The sequence below is a fragment of the Morone saxatilis genome, unplaced genomic scaffold, assembly GCF_004916995.1.
Source record: "Morone saxatilis isolate NCDOM2014 unplaced genomic scaffold, NCSU_SB_2.0 Contig18, whole genome shotgun sequence".
NCBI lineage: Eukaryota > Metazoa > Chordata > Actinopteri > Moronidae > Morone > Morone saxatilis.
Genome location: NW_023339740.1, coordinates 13,405,268 through 13,423,039, shown reverse-complemented (window position 1 = coordinate 13,423,039; position 17,772 = coordinate 13,405,268). Strand labels below are relative to the sequence as shown.

General features: G+C 39.8%; 4 protein-coding genes across 8 annotated transcripts in view; 3 read left to right on the top strand and 1 right to left on the bottom strand.

Annotated features, from left to right (window-relative positions):
* Window positions 1-1,813, top strand: LOC118328199 (40S ribosomal protein S26). Its single transcript, XM_035661818.1, has 4 exons — window positions 1-94; window positions 1,060-1,237; window positions 1,337-1,467; window positions 1,720-1,813. Exons 1-4 carry the CDS (start codon window positions 92-94, stop codon window positions 1,753-1,755), a joined length of 348 nt encoding a protein of 115 aa, XP_035517711.1. The 5' UTR covers window positions 1-91; the 3' UTR covers window positions 1,756-1,813.
* Window positions 1,814-4,918: 3,105 nt separating this feature from the next.
* On the bottom strand, window positions 4,919-11,086 carry LOC118328198 (zinc finger protein Eos-like). 4 transcript variants are annotated; one of them, XM_035661816.1, is made up of 8 exons: window positions 10,991-11,086; window positions 9,842-9,899; window positions 9,640-9,744; window positions 9,080-9,334; window positions 8,130-8,297; window positions 7,897-8,046; window positions 7,520-7,651; window positions 4,919-6,740 (listed from the first exon to the last, which is right to left on the bottom strand). In XM_035661816.1, the coding sequence occupies exons 2-8, from the start codon at window positions 9,879-9,881 to the stop codon at window positions 5,863-5,865; spliced, it is 1,728 nt and encodes a 575-aa protein (XP_035517709.1). In that variant the 5' UTR covers window positions 9,882-9,899; window positions 10,991-11,086; the 3' UTR covers window positions 4,919-5,862. The 4 variants fall into 4 exon arrangements, with proteins under 4 accessions (XP_035517709.1, XP_035517707.1, XP_035517706.1 ...); XM_035661814.1 differs by lacking the exon at window positions 10,991-11,086 and adding an exon at window positions 10,568-10,955; XM_035661813.1 differs by lacking the exon at window positions 10,991-11,086 and having other exon boundaries at window positions 9,842-10,955.
* Window positions 11,087-12,696: 1,610 nt separating this feature from the next.
* Window positions 12,697-15,322, top strand: LOC118328088. 2 transcript variants are annotated; one of them, XM_035661693.1, is made up of 6 exons: window positions 12,697-12,855; window positions 13,330-13,384; window positions 13,628-13,750; window positions 13,967-14,104; window positions 14,243-14,274; window positions 14,825-15,322. In XM_035661693.1, exons 2-6 carry the CDS (start codon window positions 13,333-13,335, stop codon window positions 15,110-15,112), a joined length of 633 nt encoding a protein of 210 aa, XP_035517586.1. In that variant the 5' UTR covers window positions 12,697-12,855; window positions 13,330-13,332; the 3' UTR covers window positions 15,113-15,322. The 2 variants fall into 2 exon arrangements, with proteins under 2 accessions (XP_035517586.1, XP_035517585.1); XM_035661692.1 differs by having other exon boundaries at window positions 13,967-14,274.
* Window positions 15,323-16,481: 1,159 nt separating this feature from the next.
* rhebl1 (Ras homolog, mTORC1 binding like 1) overlaps window positions 16,482-17,772 on the top strand; it is a 5,535-nt gene continuing 4,244 nt past the window's right edge. Inside the window, exon 1 of the mRNA XM_035661694.1 lies at window positions 16,482-16,899. Coding sequence (XP_035517587.1) covers window positions 16,848-16,899 — 52 coding nt within the window. The 5' untranslated portion in view covers window positions 16,482-16,847. The remainder of the gene's footprint in view (window positions 16,900-17,772) is intronic.

Below are 17,772 nucleotides of genomic sequence, written 5' to 3'. Positions count from 1 at the left end.
TTTTTGATAAAGATATTTCGAGGGCGGAGCGGATGGCGCTACTTCTCGCGGTACAACCTCTTCCGGTCCTCTTTCCAGCTTCCCGTGCAACATGGTGAGTGTGTTTCAGTGGCGGCCGTGTGGCAAAAACCGAACAAACTGTCATTTTATTCGAAATACCGCACATATTTCTCCCTCCTTAGACATTTTAATCACACAACTAAACCCCAATGCTGGGAATAGTCGTTAAACGTCACTCGGTGTGATTAAAAAAATGAGTTTGGGCCTAATGCTAGCTGTTAGCGTGCTAACCGTTTTTGTGCATGTGTTCCTGTGAAGTGACAAACGCTTCTGTTAATGTCCGGAGACACAGCGAAGACCTCTGGTTCTCTGGGTGTCGTAGTTTCTCTTTATGGTGTTACATGTTGCGTCAATTAAATAAAACAACTGTAAAACTTAAGATGACCTGTGTTTTTTTTTTTTTTTTAAAGCCTGTAATGCAATATCAGCCGGTCCGAGCCACCGTAGCTATCAGAGGCATTTTATCATCCGCGTTTTAAATAAATCCGACCAGATACAGAAACTAATGGACGGCAGCCACTCTGATACTGATAAAACGTCTCTTAAATTACATATATTTTGTATTGGATTGGACTTACGAAGTGTAGGAGTTTGTCATTTGATACCCATGTTATGCTGTTGCACGTTGAAAGGACAGTATTAGAAGTTAGTTGTAAAAGGATGTCAGAAACAATGTTAGACTTAACTTAAATTCTGATGAGTACTTTCTTTTTGCCAAAGCCCATGAGAAAATATGGTGTTTGTTTGAAATGTTTAAAAAAGCATGTTTGGGATAAACCCAAGAATATCTGGTCAATTTGTTTTTAACAGAAGTTAAACTTTTTGAAAACTTGTCTAAATAGGTCTTAAATGGAGTTGGATTTTTTTATTTTTTATTTTTAGCTTTTGACATTTGACAGTTTTCGTTACCCAGTGCTGCTGATGCATTGATGTTCAGTACCCAATCCTAGTTGTCCGTCCATTACTTGTATCATTCTGACCTTGGCATCTCTTTTACAGACCAAGAAAAGGAGGAATAACGGTCGTGCCAAGAAGGGCCGTGGGCACGTGCAGCCCATCCGCTGCACCAACTGCGCCCGTTGCGTCCCCAAGGACAAGGCCATCAAGAAGTTTGTCATCAGGAACATAGTGGAGGCGGCGGCCGTGAGAGACATCTCCGAGGCCAGTGTCTTTGACTGTAAGTGTATCTGCTTTGTTTTTTATGTCGACGATAAACTGTGTTTTAAACCTGGTGGCCTGTTCTCATCTGACACTTCCTCCACTGTTCACTCTGCAGCTTACGTCCTGCCCAAGCTCTATGTGAAGCTGCACTACTGTGTCAGCTGTGCCATCCACAGTAAGGTGGTGAGGAACCGCTCCTGTGAGGCCAGGAAAGACCGCACCCCACCACCCCGATTCAGGCCAGCTGTGAGTACCTTCTACAGCCCTGTGCTGTTTGTCAGCAGATCTGTTTAATGAAGCTATAAATTATTATTTTAAAGTGGATAAACAGGTGGAACTAATAACATTAATGGTTTTGCAGATGAGTCCATCTGAATGCAATGCAGCCTTTAATGTTATTAACACCTGTTTGAGAAGTCACATTATCTATCTAGTCACAGTGATGAGGGTCTATATCAGACGTCAATCTAATTTTATTGTTTTGTTTGTTTTTTACAGGCCGGTGCACCAAGAGCTCCTCCAAAGCCCATGTAAAGCAGAATTTGAAGATGCTGTACACCTGAAGAATAAACTGAAAAAATCTTTACAAAAACTTGAATGTGTGAAACTCATTATTCATAACTAACATTTGTTGAGTAGTTTTAGGAAAGACAGGCCTGTCAAGTATTTTATTTGGAATAGACTTTCTTACAGTACAAAACTTACAGTAGTTTAAGATCGAATTACGCAAATGCATAATTACATATGATACATTTAAAAAGGCTCTGCAGTTATTTAAAGCGATATCAGACCATTTACAGGAGTGGGGGAGGTTAACAAAGATGATGAAACTGAAGGGAACAAACAGTGTAACAAGGAAAACATTTGAACACAACTGGAGTTTTCTGAAGTGTAGTTTTGAATTGGAGTAGAAAGTTTATTTGGTTGTCCTTATGACTAAACGGAAAGATGTCTGGGTGCAGGTTGAGCAAACAGCATTGGTATAACATGCATCAGGGTTAGAAGCACATTACTGTCTAGTGTTGCACATACGAAAATGATCTACACCTAAACTAAACTTGTGAGCGGGAAAGAGGGGTGCATTTTCCGAGATGGGGAATTTGCACTTTGATAAAGAACTTTAAGATAAAAAATACAAATTTTGCAGAGGATCAGAGCTCGTGGACTGGAGTCTGAGCTGCTTTACCACATTTTTACAATATTTGTCACACTTGAGGTCAAATAAACAGCTGAGTGTTCGGGTCTACAGGAAATTATACAGATTGTGTAGTTGTTTCTTTGGCTCCTAGCAGTCAGCGTTACCAAAGTCCTGTTGTTCTTTTGGTGGATCTATTGGTCGACTGGTTGTAACAATGATAACTGGTTCTGATTATCTATAATCCACAGCTGCTGAAGAAAAAAAGTAATATGCCTTTCATGATTTGCAGTATTTGCGCCACAGGATTAACTGACAAACCAAACTTTACACTTCAAATGTGAGAATTGTAACTGTTGAGAGAAAGAAATGCAGGAAAGACCTCAAGCCAAAGGCACAATAGTAGTCTACTACACTGAAATCACACTGGGGCTCTTGTGAAGATACAAGTTGTTGCCCAAATCAGAATATACACAATGAAGTAAGATGTAATCGACTGGTCATGACAACTTTGGTGTCTAATCATTTTCATTGAAGTCAATGTTTTCTAGAATAGTTTATAGGAAACTACAATTCAAGAATGTGTGACATGTTTGATAATTTTACAACAAATGTCCCTACATGACCTAACAGTCTCTATTCTTATATTAAGGCAAGATAATTAGATTTTTTAAATGAAACCAACTTTGGAAGAGAAAAATCCACCAATTTAAGTTTTGTGTTCTGTACTGGTGAGAAAATCACCACAGTGCATTGTCTTTACAGGTTACTCTCTTTCTCGTTTAAATCTCATACAGCAATGTGCACCAAAGCCAAGTTTCTAACCTTTTATTTAACAAATGTAGAATTTGTAAAAATTATTAAAACAATACTTATTTTTAAGGGGGAAACCCCTTGTGATATTTTCTAAATGTCTTCTACAAAGAGGGAGATAACCCCTGGAAAAAAGGTCATTTCAACATTACAATAATTTACTGACAGCAATGAACAGGGAAATATTACCTTGAAGCATCTTCCTAATTCAAACTGCATGTACAAATATATTAGTTTAACTTAATTTGTCATTTTGCCACCGCAATAGGGAAAAGTGCTTAACAGCTGGTTCTTTGGCTCAACCATGGGGAAACCATTATTTGGTGCTATACAGAACCACACTCATGGTGATCTCAAATTAATATGAAAACCAAGTACTTTTTTTATTCCTTCTCATAAAAACAGTATTTCAGAGCGTCTGCACATCTAGACCACCAATTTAAATGTGAGATTCCACACAAGATAGAGTTCAGTATACAGAACCAGGGGAACCATTCACAACACCAAAATCACCTCAAATATCTGTTTTAAGCCGTGAATGCTTCAGTGGTTTCTGTTTCTGTTCAGCCTGCACTTCTGAACATTTGTTGATGCTGAAAAAACTCTAAACTTTTATAAAATAATGTGAAAATACCAGCTTTGATACACATAGGGAAAATCTTGTTCAATAAGCAATCTGCACTGTACAAAAGTCAATGGGTCAAGTCAGCTGATGATTTTGACTATTGTTAGTATTTTTCTAGCATTTTTGGATGTCAGTGGATGTATGAAACATCAGTCAGTCCCAAACGTACTTTTGTGGCGATTTATAAAGGCGTACATGTCTGTGTACACATCTCATCTACAAATGTCCTATTCATCCAATTCTGTCATTTTAATTTAACAAGTTAGCCCGCTGGACGGTAACACTGATTGTGCTTAAAGAGTTTGAAGTCAGATGTTGACGTGGAGAGACCGTCTCTATTGTTGTAACATGTAAACAGACAGAATCAAGAGCTGACAGCGTTCCTTTAACTCACACATTTCTCTTGACAAACATTTCATATCGGATCCATACAACCAAGACAGAAGAATTCATCACAAATCACACCTGAAATAAACATGTTTCACTCTACTGTCACTCCAGTGACTCTGTGCACTGAGATGTGTTCAAATAAAATAAAACATCTTTTTTTTTTGGATTTCACCTGTGAGGACGGAAGTAAACTGCCACTCCACACTGCACTCATTCATGTCATAGCAGCATGTGCCAAATGCCATGCACATTTAGTCTTTGATAAATTAGCAGAATTGGTTCTTTGCTAACACATTAAGGAAAATCAATCCTAATTTTGTTAAATAAGAGGAAATAAAGATTATGCAAAGCTATAAGCCAGAGACTTTATAGTGTCTGAAAAACTTAGAGTAAGTAAATTATTTTGTATCTCTAAAATCACCCACAATTTTTCAAAATATGACCGTTGGTAGTTCATGTCCTTGAGTCTGGTCAACAAGGTGTGATCAGGGTGAAGAAAGGCACAATACGATGAGATAGAACACCAAAATAAGTTTTAAATATAGCATAAATAGATTAGTGTTGGTTTGCAGTTTGATGTAGTGATGAAAGGGAAAATGTTAAAGACTCTTAAAGACACTAACCTCTTAGTATTCTCTCACTAACTGTGGCAGTGATACTCGTACTCCTTTCAATGTGAGAAAAACTTTTCATCAGTTTTTCTCACATTTTGACAGAAATGTGCAGGTCATTAATGTATTCCATAAAATAGTTTAATATAATCATAGTATTCTGGCAGGTATCAGTGCAACAAAAGCAGTCATAGGAAAGAAAAACAAATATCTCATACATTGCCCCACATGGGCATTCACACAAAGACCTTCATTTTCCACTTTACTTATTCAATTTACTTCCCAAAAAAAAGTCTCTCCCTCTCTCTGTCACACACACACACACACACGCACGCACACATACGCACGCACGCACACACACACACACACGCACACACAAACAGATCTGTCCATCCCACCCCGTTAAAAACAAAAGTGCAGTTCTAATTCACGGACAACCCCTCAAACAGATCTATTCGACTTGGACCTGGTTTCTGAGTTTGGTCTGCACTTCGAACTATTGTACAGAATCAATCCCAAGTTAGAAAACAGCGTTTGTTTGTTAGGGACCCTTTTCACTGAATGAATGCTTTTAGAACAAGACATTAAAACCTCTACAGACTCCATTGTAGGTGAGCCTGTAAACTTCACATTACGCTTTTTTACGTGTTCTCTGTTAAAGTGCACAAGATGGGAAGGTTTACAGGTTATGGACGAAAGTCAGATTTGTCTACCACAATTTGTGCGTCAGGTTTGAATCCTGAATTTTGGAGCAAGGCACATCCGCGGATAAAAAAGTGCATTGGCTCTCCATCTACTTTAGAATACATTTGATTAAAAGTGCATTTTAAATGGATTCATTGTTGAAAGTGCATTGAAAACAACAAGGACCACTGTTATAATTTGAGAAACACACATATGAGCTTCTCATTCATGTTGGTACATGTTAACTGTACCATTGCCCGTTTGAAATATTCAGTTTCATATCATCGGTATCTCCCTTAGCTCATGTGCAGACCAAACCCAGCCAGGTCCTTGTCTCAGTGTAAAAATAGCTCTAGGTGAAGCCGGTTGTCCACCCTTTATCCTCAGTCGAGGATGTGCTCCCCACGGACGATGTGTGAAGAAAATTCATAGCGGTCTTGGCTGCGGTGGCCACAGATGTTACACTCAAAAGGCTGGCGGAAACCGTGGCAGCCCATGTGGATGGTAAACATGACATGGTCCAGGAAAAGCACGCGGCAGTGCTCGCAACGGAAAGAGCGCACAGCTCGCCCCTCCCCGTCTACAACCCGAAAAGCCTCCCTCGAGGTGGAGGAGGGCGCTGTAGGTGAGCTGGGAGTCGCAGCGAGGGCAGGAGGTGGGAGGGCTCCAGAGTGGCCTCCATCTTCTCTTTCCACCTCCCTGTCTTTGGCGTGACTGGGACTGTGTCTGTCCCGACTCCTGTGGTGTGCAATGGGAGGAGGCGCCGCGTGATGGTTGTTGGAGTGGAGAAGATGATGGCCATTGTTACTGTGCAGAGTCGGAGCAGTGCTGTTGCACGGCTCGTCCGGCATGCTCTCTGTGTCTGTAGAGTCCTGGCAACCGTTGCTAGGTGATGGTGCGTGACTTCGTCCAGCAGGCAGGTCTTCATGACCCTCTGCTGCCTCTCTCCCCCCTACACCTGCAGCTCCCAGCCCAGCTCCAGTCCCGGTACAATCCAGCCTCGGGCCCAGAGCGACAGGGGTGTGAATGGAGCTGTGGATGGGCCTGAGTTCTGATAAACATGAAGGGTGAGAAAGGTGTACAGGTCTCAGTGTGTCTGATACCCCGCCTCCTCCATTACCTGCTACACCGGCGTATTCACCTCCAAGACCAGTAAAGTGCGGGGATTCAAGGTCCCCTGCGTGCATCTCCCTGTCTTTATCCAAACCAGTGCTGAGCTCATAAGGTGCATCTGCAAGGTTGAGGCGTATGTGCTTCTGTCCTGCAAAAAATAAACACAATCTTATGACACTGTTCTATGGAAGACGTAAAAACTGCAACTTTAAAAAGAAAAGAAGATTACTATGGGGCAGGCAGCTCGCCCAGGTTAGATAAGATAAGATAAGGTTAGATAGGTAGGATAGGTTTGAGTTTAGGGGAATGTAGTGCAAAGAGTAAAAAAAGGGAATAAAATAGAATAAATCATATACACTATATACAATAAAATAGAATATGGTAAGTGTGGTAACTGTATGTGTGCAATGTTTCGTAGGTAAATCACCATCCTGCCAAGTTTTTCATTCTAGATGCCGTAATTAGGTTGTAAAGTCGTCTAATCAAGTTTTAATTTAATTTCCTTCCTTAAATCCCAAAAGCATTTTATTTATATAACTGGACTGGATTCAGATGGATACCATCAAATCTGGTCAAAGGTCGAACCGGTTTCTCCAGACAGGGTGGCAGGTCAGAAGACAAAAAAAGTTATAATTGTGTAATTATACTCTTTGCCCTGAGCCTGTATCCATGTTATATATTACAATTCTCCAGCACCAGCTACATGCGAATGTAATCAATGAACGTCAAAACAAAGCCCAGACGTTCCTAATTCACTTTGACATTCGGTTTGAATCTCTGTCAAATCATACATACATAAAAAATTTAAAGTGTGGTCACATCACCAGCACAAAACGATCAGTATTATTGTGAGTGGTTTTCAATTCAAGCAACTAATGCTGCTTTCGCTGTTTTGTCAACCTGTCCACACTGACACCAAATGCTCACCTACAAATTTTTGTGGTGTGGATCTCTTGCGTTTGGTGATGCTGTTGGCGAGCCGATCGATAAATGCCATCTTGTCTGAGGATGGCTGCAGTAGAGAGTCTGGTATAAACTCTAACTCTCTCATCTCCTCTCCTGCACAGAGTACAAACAAATCGTAAAGTTATTTTTTGGGGGTTTTGTGTTACCTAAACAGCATTTATCCCAAATGTTTAAATAAATTGTATGCGGCTTTTTAATTATAATCTAAAACAACTATTGGAAAATAAACTAAGTGAGGGGCATTGTGGCAGACGCTACTAAAACACCATATTGTGATTTAGGTTACCGTCTCTCCTGTTGTTTACTTCTGACATCTCCATCAATGCCATAAACCTTACCTGGATTCTGTGCACTGGATGGCTGCTGCGACTCCAGACTCTGCAAGTAGCTGTGGCAGCGCTCACGGTGCTCCTCCAGGGTGCTCTGCTGCTTGTAACTACGGCCACAGTAACTGCACTTATACGGCTTCCCAACGGTCGGAGAGGACACTGGGGACAAAGTGGGAAGATAACATTATTAGTCATTGTACGCTATGATAAGAAAAAAAGTATCAGGCTTGAATCTCTCCCACCTGCGTGAGTGCGAAGGTGGCCAGTAAGCGCATCTCTTCTTCGACAGGCATAGCTGCAGAAGGGACATTTAAAGGGCTTCTCCCCTGAGTGCAGCTTTATGTGGCGGAGCAGGTTACCCTTTTGAGTGAAGGAGGCGCCACACTGATTACACTGGAATGGTCGCTCACCTGAGGATAGATCAAACCTGTCAACCCAACTTCCAAGTACATCTATAGTATCTGGCACATTGGGCCTCAACCAAAATGAATCACTCTCACAAGCAGAGCTGTTCTTTAGTGCCACATACGACGGATTTAAGAGAGTCTGTGCCATTCGCCAATTTTGTAGCATAGTTTGTTCATTTCACTTGTTTCACTTGCTGAGCTGACTTAGGCTCTTTATGCAGCATCATCCTCTGTTGCGTCTGAAAGTCATCTCTCGTCTTAAGTATCCCCTTGTCTGCCTTTCATGTTAGTCACGGACCTCTCTGCTTTAGAAAATACATTTTCACCATTCCCCCTTTATTTCTGTCACAGTATGGTGCTGCTCTGATGACATACCGCTGACAGCTGTATTAAAGGTATGTTTTGATATTATTCAATAGGACAGGTGAAGAAAGACAGAAAAGGGGGGAGAGTGAAAGAGGGGAGACGACATACACCAAAGGGCTTCAGGTTGGAATCGAACCCAGGCTGCTGTGGTAAGGAGCCTACACGGGGCGCGTTCTCTACCAGGTGAGCTATCGGCTTGGAGTAGGACAGGTTTAGAATAACAATATGAAAATGTTTTTATTTTCATATACCCAGAATAATTTTTTCAGGACTTGTGTATGAGACATAATCACAATTTCCACTCCAATTTTATGCCCAAACCCCGCGTTCTGTATCTGACCTAACCTCCTAAACAAAAAGCAAACAGAAAGTAAGTTTTCTCACAGAGAAGGTTTATCTAAACTAAACTCATCAGTCACCTGTATGGCTGCGTTTGTGCACCATGAGAACATTAGGTCCAATGCAGATCATCCCACAGATGTCACACTTGAGCTTTCCATTTGGCATTCTGGTGGCTCCTGCTGGCATGATGTCAGGGTTGGTGGGCTCCCTGTAGACTCCCACAGCCTCAGATCCCTGTTCTGGACCCCCTTCCTCTACCCGCTCCCCTCTTTCATCTTCAGTACTGCGACCTGGGTCTTCATCACTGTACAGCTCAACTTTAATGGAGTTGGCTACAGAAGCAGAGATGCAAACATAAAGAGGGTCTTAAACGAACCAGCATGTTGCCAGGGTTACATGTTATTACTTGTGCGATGAGAATAGGGCTGCCTCACATTCTGGATGTATGAAATGTAATCAGAAGAATATAGTTAAAGACGTGTGTGTAACCTTTTAAAACATTTGACATATCACAGTCATTGTAGATATCACTGTGATATGTCAAATCATATTTTTGGAACTAATCAAGAAGTAATTTGTGAAATAATTAAGAGTCGTGGATTTGATTAACCATCCATTTAATGTTATTCTCACTGACCACTGAGGGAGCGACTAGGAGAGGTCTCCTTGCTGTTTGGGGTGCTCACTGTTGGACCTCCAAGGGCCCCAGAAAACTCTCTTTCCATTGAAGAGTCTCCACTAGCTAAAACCAAAGAGGAAACAAAAGCATGATCTGTGATTTGAATAAAGTGCCAACGGTTGAAAGTAAGTATATTTGTGATTTCATAAACCAGTCTTACCTGATATGTAAGACCGGCCATTGCAGTCCTCAACATCCATACTAGTTCAAGCTGAATACTAAAAGGACAGTTATGAGACAGGTTAAGATCAATCTGGATTATCTCTCTCACACAGTAACACAGGGGCCGGTTAATTCAAAAACATCTAAACACAATAACAATCAACTGTGTAATCACCAACACTGCAACCCCATTAATGAATCAGGAAAACATACAACAGTTACATCTATAAGTCCAATTTGACACCTTATTATAAAATGACAAGTTAAACTGGTATTTCCACAACTGAACGGCTTTCAATGACCAAAACATGAACACAAAACCACAGAAACAGTTAACTTGTTGGTGTGAGTTTGACTCTCAACTGGACCAATATGTAACTGTAACATCAGCTCCCAGCAGCAGTAAATATGATGAAGATTAGCTGATATGAAAACATGTTTCGTTAACTAGCAGCTGAGTTAGCTCCAAGTCTAACCGCGGCAGCCTCAGATCAGCTGCTGGACTCACAATTGACCCATGACAACATTAACAAAGTAACAGTCAAGCCATTAATGTTCAGCTAACATCGCGTTAGGCTCATCTGAAACACATCAGTCTGAAATTCAGACCGCAAGAGAGGAAAACAAGCGTTCACTTCGCCGTTTACATAACGATGGCGCTGTGTTAAGTGTACGGGTCGGCCTCAGCGGCTAACGTTAGCCGCCTGCATGTGATGGGAATTACCGTTAGCCAGGTTAGCCGCACTAAGCACTAACTCCAACACTTTGCTCTCCTCGACAGCTGACTAAAAAAAACATGGAGCAACATTAAGCAACACGGGCGATGACGCCAAGCATGCAACGCTGACTCGTGGTGACATTAAGTGGCCGACTGACGCTGAATTGTACATTCGCGTTTCTACGGCGTCTCGTTCACCGCTAGCATAACAAACCAGCGTTGGCCTGAAGTCTCTCAGCTAACGGCCAATGTTTCCTCAGCGGTTGCTATGGCAGCCAACGCCTCCCCAATGCTACGGCTAGGCAGCTATTGGTTAGCCAGCGAGCCTTGAAGCCTTGAAGCTGACTTTAAAAACACAACGCAGCGGAGGCAGTGCACTGTAAAAGTAGTACACTAGTTGTCCGGTTGTCCCAGTGACCGATGCATTACCTGTCCCTGTCAGGGCCGCTTCAGTGAGGTTATTCCGTATTTTCATCTGCCTGTTTATGACGGCAGCACCTCCCGGTAGCGTTTGCCTCCAGCTCCAAACCATTTCCGGTTACATTTCAAATGTGGCTGCATGGCAACCACCAGCAGCTAGGAGGCTCACATTGAACTGGGAATCTGCATGCAAAATGTACTACACAACATTAATGTGTAAATAATTCAGCACGTACACACACAAACAGCCATCACGGACACAAATAGAAATGTGTTTTATATTTGTGTAGCTGTCTTCTTTAAATGAAGACATTGGCATCAAATGGTACTTTAAAGCTGCAGTAGACATCCTTTGTTTTATTTTAAAGTTGTTTTAAAAGAAAAAATACTCCATACATTACTGTATGTTGTACACATCCAACTTGTTACTGTTGGTTAATTTATATTGAACCAAACATATTCTGTCATTGTGATGCTTTACTGTCAGATCAGTGGCCGTGGTGGAGGAAGTATTCAGATCTTTTACTTAAGTAAAAATAGTTACGCTACAGTTTAAATATACTCCATTACAAGTAAAACTCCTGTATTAAACATCTCACTTAACTTATTAACATCAAGTACTTAAAGTGCCACAAGTTAAGGTACTCATAATGCAGAATAGGCCATTTCTGTATATTATTATATCACTGGATTATAATAAGTGATGTATTCATGCGTAATCATCACTTATTTAGCAGTTGAAAAAGGTGGATCTTATTTTAATTTCTTTATACACTGTTGGGTAGTTTAACCTGTAATAACACAATTTATTATTTATCTATATTTTGTATTAATCTGCAAAGTAACTAGTAACTAAAAGGCAGAGGAGAAGAGGTAGCATAAAATGGAGATCCTTCCTTATAATTTTGTACTTGTACTTATAGATCCCCTGACATGTATTAAGACATATACAAATAGTCTGCTTGGAACAATAAGTTGTGTCTCGAAATTTTCACATTAAAATCCTTAAAAAGGGCATCTACTACGTCTACCTCATTAAACATTTAAGAATCTATATATAGATTAGAAATATGCATATTTTGTTTGTTTTCCTGCTGCACACAGACAGACGTCTCCCACTTCACTGTAAAGTCCATTCTCAGTGTTTGTGCACTGGTGGCTTCAAGAATCTACATCACACTTGTATAAGTTGCATACTGGACCAGGGTTGACGTGCAAGCTATTTGTGATGTCACAAATCACAATGCTGGTAGCCCCGCCCCTTAAAAATCTCAGTGATCACAGAGAAACTTTCCACTTTTAGCAAATGAATGTGAGAGTATTTCCAACAAAAACAAAGTGATTAAAAAACCTGAAAAGTTGGTTCCCATCCAGAACCAAGAGATAACCGGTTTTCCTTGGGCCGTGTCATATTCTACAGGTCGTTGTGCATTGTGCAACGCCCTCTGATTATGCATCTGATTATTGTGGTTCCACTCAAAACTACATAACACAGAAGTTCCAGAATCTTGAACAGAACTGGATTTAACTAATTTAGTGAAAAAGAGGATAAGATGTGACACATAATTAATAATAAAGATATACTTAAGAAAAAGGGGCCTCAGTGTTCAGACTGAAAGCGTTGTGAGTTACAATGATGTTAAACTGTACTGTACACCGCCTGTGTACACCACGTGTCTATACATGCCTCCCAACTGAGTGGAACAAGGAGGAAGTGAGATATATCCGGTGCACTGTATGACTTCACAAACACAGCTTTTGCTTTCTGTGGACTATAAGTCGTCAACTTATTTCACCCCGTTTCAACTTTTGATCTATTTTTATCGGCTACCTGCAGTTTTTAAACTACAGAACGATAAGTTCCAGCAAATAAGGTAGGCTATGTGCGCTGTTTGTGTCTTCAGATGTGGGTCTGGATCAGGATCAAGTATTCAGTTACGGTGTTAGTCTACCGATTCATATTTCTACTACTGTTAAATATAATTTCAAGTTAAGGTAGTGGATATTCACATACATGTGTTGATTATTTCTTATTTGGACTATTACATGGAGAAAACATTCAAAAACACAGATACAATTTAAGGCAAAAACACATGAACGTGTATTTTGTACTAGCAGTCATTTCTTATATGTTAGATGAAATATCTTCAGACAGCATTGTGGTAAATTATTAAGAATTGGGTGTTTTACATAATCTTACTACTTATAAAGTGTGATGGTTCAGTTGATTTTGGCTACTTTTTGTGCTTCCCTGCTCAGTAACTTCATAATAATGTCCCCAAGTGGCCTCAGACTTTTGTACTTTATACAGTGATATATGGCTTCCAAAATTTTCTGGCACATTGCAGATCATGGACAAGCTGAAGTCAGCGATGCAGGACGTATTTTCTTCACAGCCTTCAGGTGACCCAGATTACATCCTTAAACAGTGTCTGAATTTTCTATGAATGATTAGAAGAACAGAAGTAAAGCACATTCGACAAGATGAGTGCTTTTGAAAATAAAATTCCTGTATACAGCTGTTGTCTGTATGGTATATATTGTCAGTGAGCCTCAACATTGTATTAAATTAAGACAAAAAGTTTCTCTTTTACAAGTAAAAGTTTCAGAAAGACACAATTTTCTGATTTTCTTTAATATTTACAGGACCACCCACGGTGGTTGCTGATGGTGAAAGTGTTGTGACCGTCAGAGAAATACGGAATGTAAAAGGAAACGCCTTCTCCACGACAATCGAAACTGAGAGTGATCCACGACGTCGTCCATCTGGTGAGAAATCATATTTTCAAGCATTCCCTGTACAATGAAGTTATAAAATGAAAGTTGTAAAATAAATTGCTGCAGTTAAGTTAAGTGTATGGCTGTTCTTGTTTTAAAAGTAAAACCTATCATACAGCATTGCTTTGGTTTGAGCATTTTGACAGAATTCTGATTATTATTATCTATTATTTACTATCTTTAACATCTTTTTATGTATTTACTTAGGGAATGTTGGACAAGCTGCCCCAGCAGATTACAGTGCACACGATGGCAGTGTAATATGTGCTGACACAATATCAGATGTCACTATTGTCGGCAATATTGATTTCACAGTGAAAACATCATCATCAAAAATACGTGCAGGTGACATTTTGCCAACTTATTACAAGTGGTCCATTATATATTTGTCTTTTTTCAGTCTCTCGTTCACGAATCAAAGCAATGAAAGAAAACTTTCTGTGCGGGTCAATTCAGTAAATCCTATCACTGCTCTCCTCTCAGGAACAGTAGATGAGACTCCATCTTCCTCTCAGGTTGAGTATATGGACATTCAATAGTGGTAAAACCTTTCCACAGTAGGAAGCACAATGATAGGTTTGTTGGTAGTTTGTTACACACAATCCTTTATGACAGCTTTACAGTACTTGTATATCAATTAACTGTAGTTTTAATGATTGATTTTTGGTCAGTTTAGTCTCTTCAGTTTATGTTAAATTGCATATTTTAAAATAGTTTGCTGCCTCTTTTGGGTAATTAAAACCCTCCTTTTGAAAAAATTCACCTGTGACTCATCATGCCTGTCAGCTTCTGTAACACTGTAACAATGGAAATTGTACATACTTTGGTTTTTGTACGGATTAAACAAAAGAAATATAATGTGTTAGTAAGCTTTAGTGCTGGTAGGCCTGACTGTTTCCAGTCTTTATGCTAAGCTAAAGTTTAGCTCTAGTTTTATAATTACCAGAGTGCGTATAGGAAAAGTGACAGAAAAGTCAATTCATTTAGAATATTCTGTAGCTCAGTTAAACAGTGAAACCCTCATTCATTTATCATTCTCTAAACATAACTTGTTGTCTTTTACAGGGCCCTGCTGTAAAAATAATCACTGAGCACAAGGTGGAACTCATTGTCTGCCTGATGGCGGATCACTCCTTCATTCTGCAGCACGTACATGCCAAACAAATCATCACTGACAGACAGTATCAGAATATGAAGCATATCTCACAGCCAGAAAAAACTATTACTAACCTGATCGATCAGGTGATTTGTAAAGGTCAAGAAACCTGCTCTTCTTTTCTTGAAGTTCTCAAACAACCCGATGTTCTGACGACTTATCCACAGCTCAAACACATTACAAAAAAATGGTGCTAAGTAATGCTTAGTGCTGGGGATATTAATGTAATTGAAAAACAGACAATTGGAGGCTAAATTTGAGGATATGGGGAACAAACTATACTTCTATATCTGTCTTTTTTTAGACGCACATAGACAGGATCACACACAGGGACTAACAGTTAGAAAGGGTTATTGTTATGAAATCAATGTATGCAATTTTGGAAAAATAAAAATCCCTGAATTACAGACTATGAACCTCATTTATTATCTGTCATTGGAAATCATATAAATCAATTCTGACTGGATTCTCCTACATGAATAAACACATCTAACTAAAGCTGTCAGAATAATGTGGTAGAGTAAAAAGTACAATATTTACCTGTAAGGTGCAGTAGACGTATAAAGCAGCAGGAAATAGAAATACTCGAGTACAAGTACAGTACTTAGTTACTTTCCACAGTGATATTTAAACAGTGTGCTAAATGCAATGACTGTTTGAATTGTCTCATATTCACCAGTAAAGATAATCATTAATCATAAGCAGATATTTGTGGGAGAAGGGACCCTGTTGTTTACCTTGGATGTATCTCATGAGGCCATATCATTATCCAGAGAGCTTTCATTCACAGATACATTTTTATCTTTTATTTTTTCTAAAGAGAATGTATTTTAACATGGTACCTGATTTTAAGTACATGTGACTGAGAAAGAGACAGGAGCAGGGATGGTGAAGAACTAGACAACTAAAAGGTGAGATACGCATTCAGTGCCAGGATATTCACAGATTTTAACACTAAAGGTAGTCAGCTCGGGCATTTTTGTGCCCAGACCTAACTTATTGATGAAGAAAATAAATGTTGTGCATTAATAAGCACGCTCCTCTTTCTATGTTATTATTGAGTCTTCACCTGAAGTGCTCAATGCCCACTGACAAACAGAGGTTGTAAGATGTCCATGCCCAGTAAAATGAGAGGTAGCCTATAAATTAGAGGTTTTATTTTACTTGTGGTTTTCACTACACATGAGAGGATCAGATAATATGATGACTTAGCTCAGGGCAGATAGATGGTATGTATCTACACACAGTAGACATTTAACTATTTCATTTCCTAAAAACTAATCCCAACAGCATCTTCTCGGATGAGTATTCATGGATCAAAAACAATCGTCCGGGGTGGTTTACATTTCAACAATCATAAGTCGCATTGTTACATACGGGAAACAATAGAAACCCACTCTTATTTAAATAAAGGACCGAGCATTGCGTCCTAAAGGTGAGTCTGGAAAAGAGTAAAAAAGAGAGTGAGTCAGAAACAAAGAGTGACCTCTACTGTACACACTGACCAGAGCGCCCGGCTGTGTCACTTCTGACGCACTCGCTGGTTTTACGACGGTGTGCTTACACAATGACAGTTTCCGTCACTTTGACTTGCAAATCGTAATCGCGTTGAACAAGCGTTTTTTTTTTTTTTCGTTTGTAATTTCCGCTGGAACGACAATTTCATCATTTCAAACCATCGATCGATATCGATTACTACATCAGATACACACATAGGCCGGTTTTCGCGATAAGTACAAGTTGTACTTGTTGTAACTTTACTTTAAACTCTGAACTTCAGCTCGAGGCCCAGCACAGAGCTCGAGCGGCAGCTCCGAAAAGTTTGTTGTTGTCACGTGACGTGAGACGAATGTGGCGATAAAGTTTGTTTAGGTAGTAAAACTAGGTGGCGTGCTCCATTATCAAACCCTATCGATCACCGTTGTCACCACAATGCCTCAACCCAAACATCGAAAGATTGCTGTCATAGGTTACCGGTCTGTAGGTGAGTACCAGCTAGTGTTAGTCAGCTAACAGGCTAACAGGCTAACGTCCTGGCTTTGTTTTCCTCCTGAGTGAATCCGACTGACTCAAGTAACACTACATTACCTTTGTTTGTCCTCCGTTGTGGTCCATGTGTTAGCTGGGCAGCTGGTTACTAAACGACACTAACATCCCTGTTTCACCGTGTAGCTGTAGCCATCTGTTGGTAGTTTTATGTTCTGTGGACATTAAAGTTAGCTCAGCCGGTGGCACCGAAACTTTTAGCCTAGCATATTAAACACAACAATGTAATGTTCATATTTAAAGAAAATCAGGCTGTAATATTTCACCTCCTACCAGTTGTTTATACTCTAAAATGTCTTTATGTGGCCGTTGTTGCACTAACAGTGAAATCCTGTGCACGTTTAGGATTTTGAGCTGTATTTAAAACAACAGCTGTACTGCCACTTTTTATCAAACCTTATCACATAACTTATTCTGATAGCAGCCATTACCAAGCATTTAGATATAACTGTATAGAAAGAAAAGGAGCTCCTATATACACACAGGATCACACACTTTGATAGCTGTGTTATTATGAACTGTAGTGTACGGTCTATCTGAATCCACCAAAATCACAGCTAACACACTTTGTGACCCAGAGACACTATCTTTAGTCATATCTATCAGAATTGAGTATGTGATTTTAATGTGATGAAAACATTTATGATGATATAGCTAAAACTCCTGATCAGGTATAATAATTTAGTGCAGAGGTCTCTAACTCCACTTCTTGTATGGTCATTTCATACGCTGACCACTTCAATGTTCAATTACTACAAGAAAGTTTAATATTCAGAAAACATTTCCATTACTAACATCACACATATTACAT

Excerpts from the sequence above, each read along its gene's own strand:
- LOC118328199 (XM_035661818.1), top strand. Across the intron at positions 1,238-1,336 it reads CGAGGCCAGTGTCTTTGACT|CTTACGTCCTGCCCAAGCTC; the intron begins GTAAGTGTATCT and ends TTCACTCTGCAG. Across the intron at positions 1,468-1,719 it reads CACCCCGATTCAGGCCAGCT|GCCGGTGCACCAAGAGCTCC; the intron begins GTGAGTACCTTC and ends TGTTTTTTACAG.
- LOC118328198 (XM_035661816.1), bottom strand. The coding sequence starts at position 9,881 with ATGGATGTTGAGGACTGCAATGGCCGGTCTTACATATCAG. Across the intron at positions 9,745-9,841 it reads TGGCCGGTCTTACATATCAG|CTAGTGGAGACTCTTCAATG; the intron begins GTAAGACTGGTT and ends CTTTGGTTTTAG. Across the intron at positions 7,652-7,896 it reads ATCCAGTGCACAGAATCCAG|GAGAGGAGATGAGAGAGTTA; the intron begins GTAAGGTTTATG and ends TACTCTGTGCAG.
- LOC118328088 (XM_035661692.1), top strand. The coding sequence starts at position 13,333 with ATGGACAAGCTGAAGTCAGCGATGCAGGACGTATTTTCTTCACAGCCT. Across the intron at positions 13,385-13,627 it reads ATTTTCTTCACAGCCTTCAG|GACCACCCACGGTGGTTGCT; the intron begins GTGACCCAGATT and ends TAATATTTACAG. Across the intron at positions 14,275-14,824 it reads AGACTCCATCTTCCTCTCAG|GGCCCTGCTGTAAAAATAAT; the intron begins GTTGAGTATATG and ends TGTCTTTTACAG.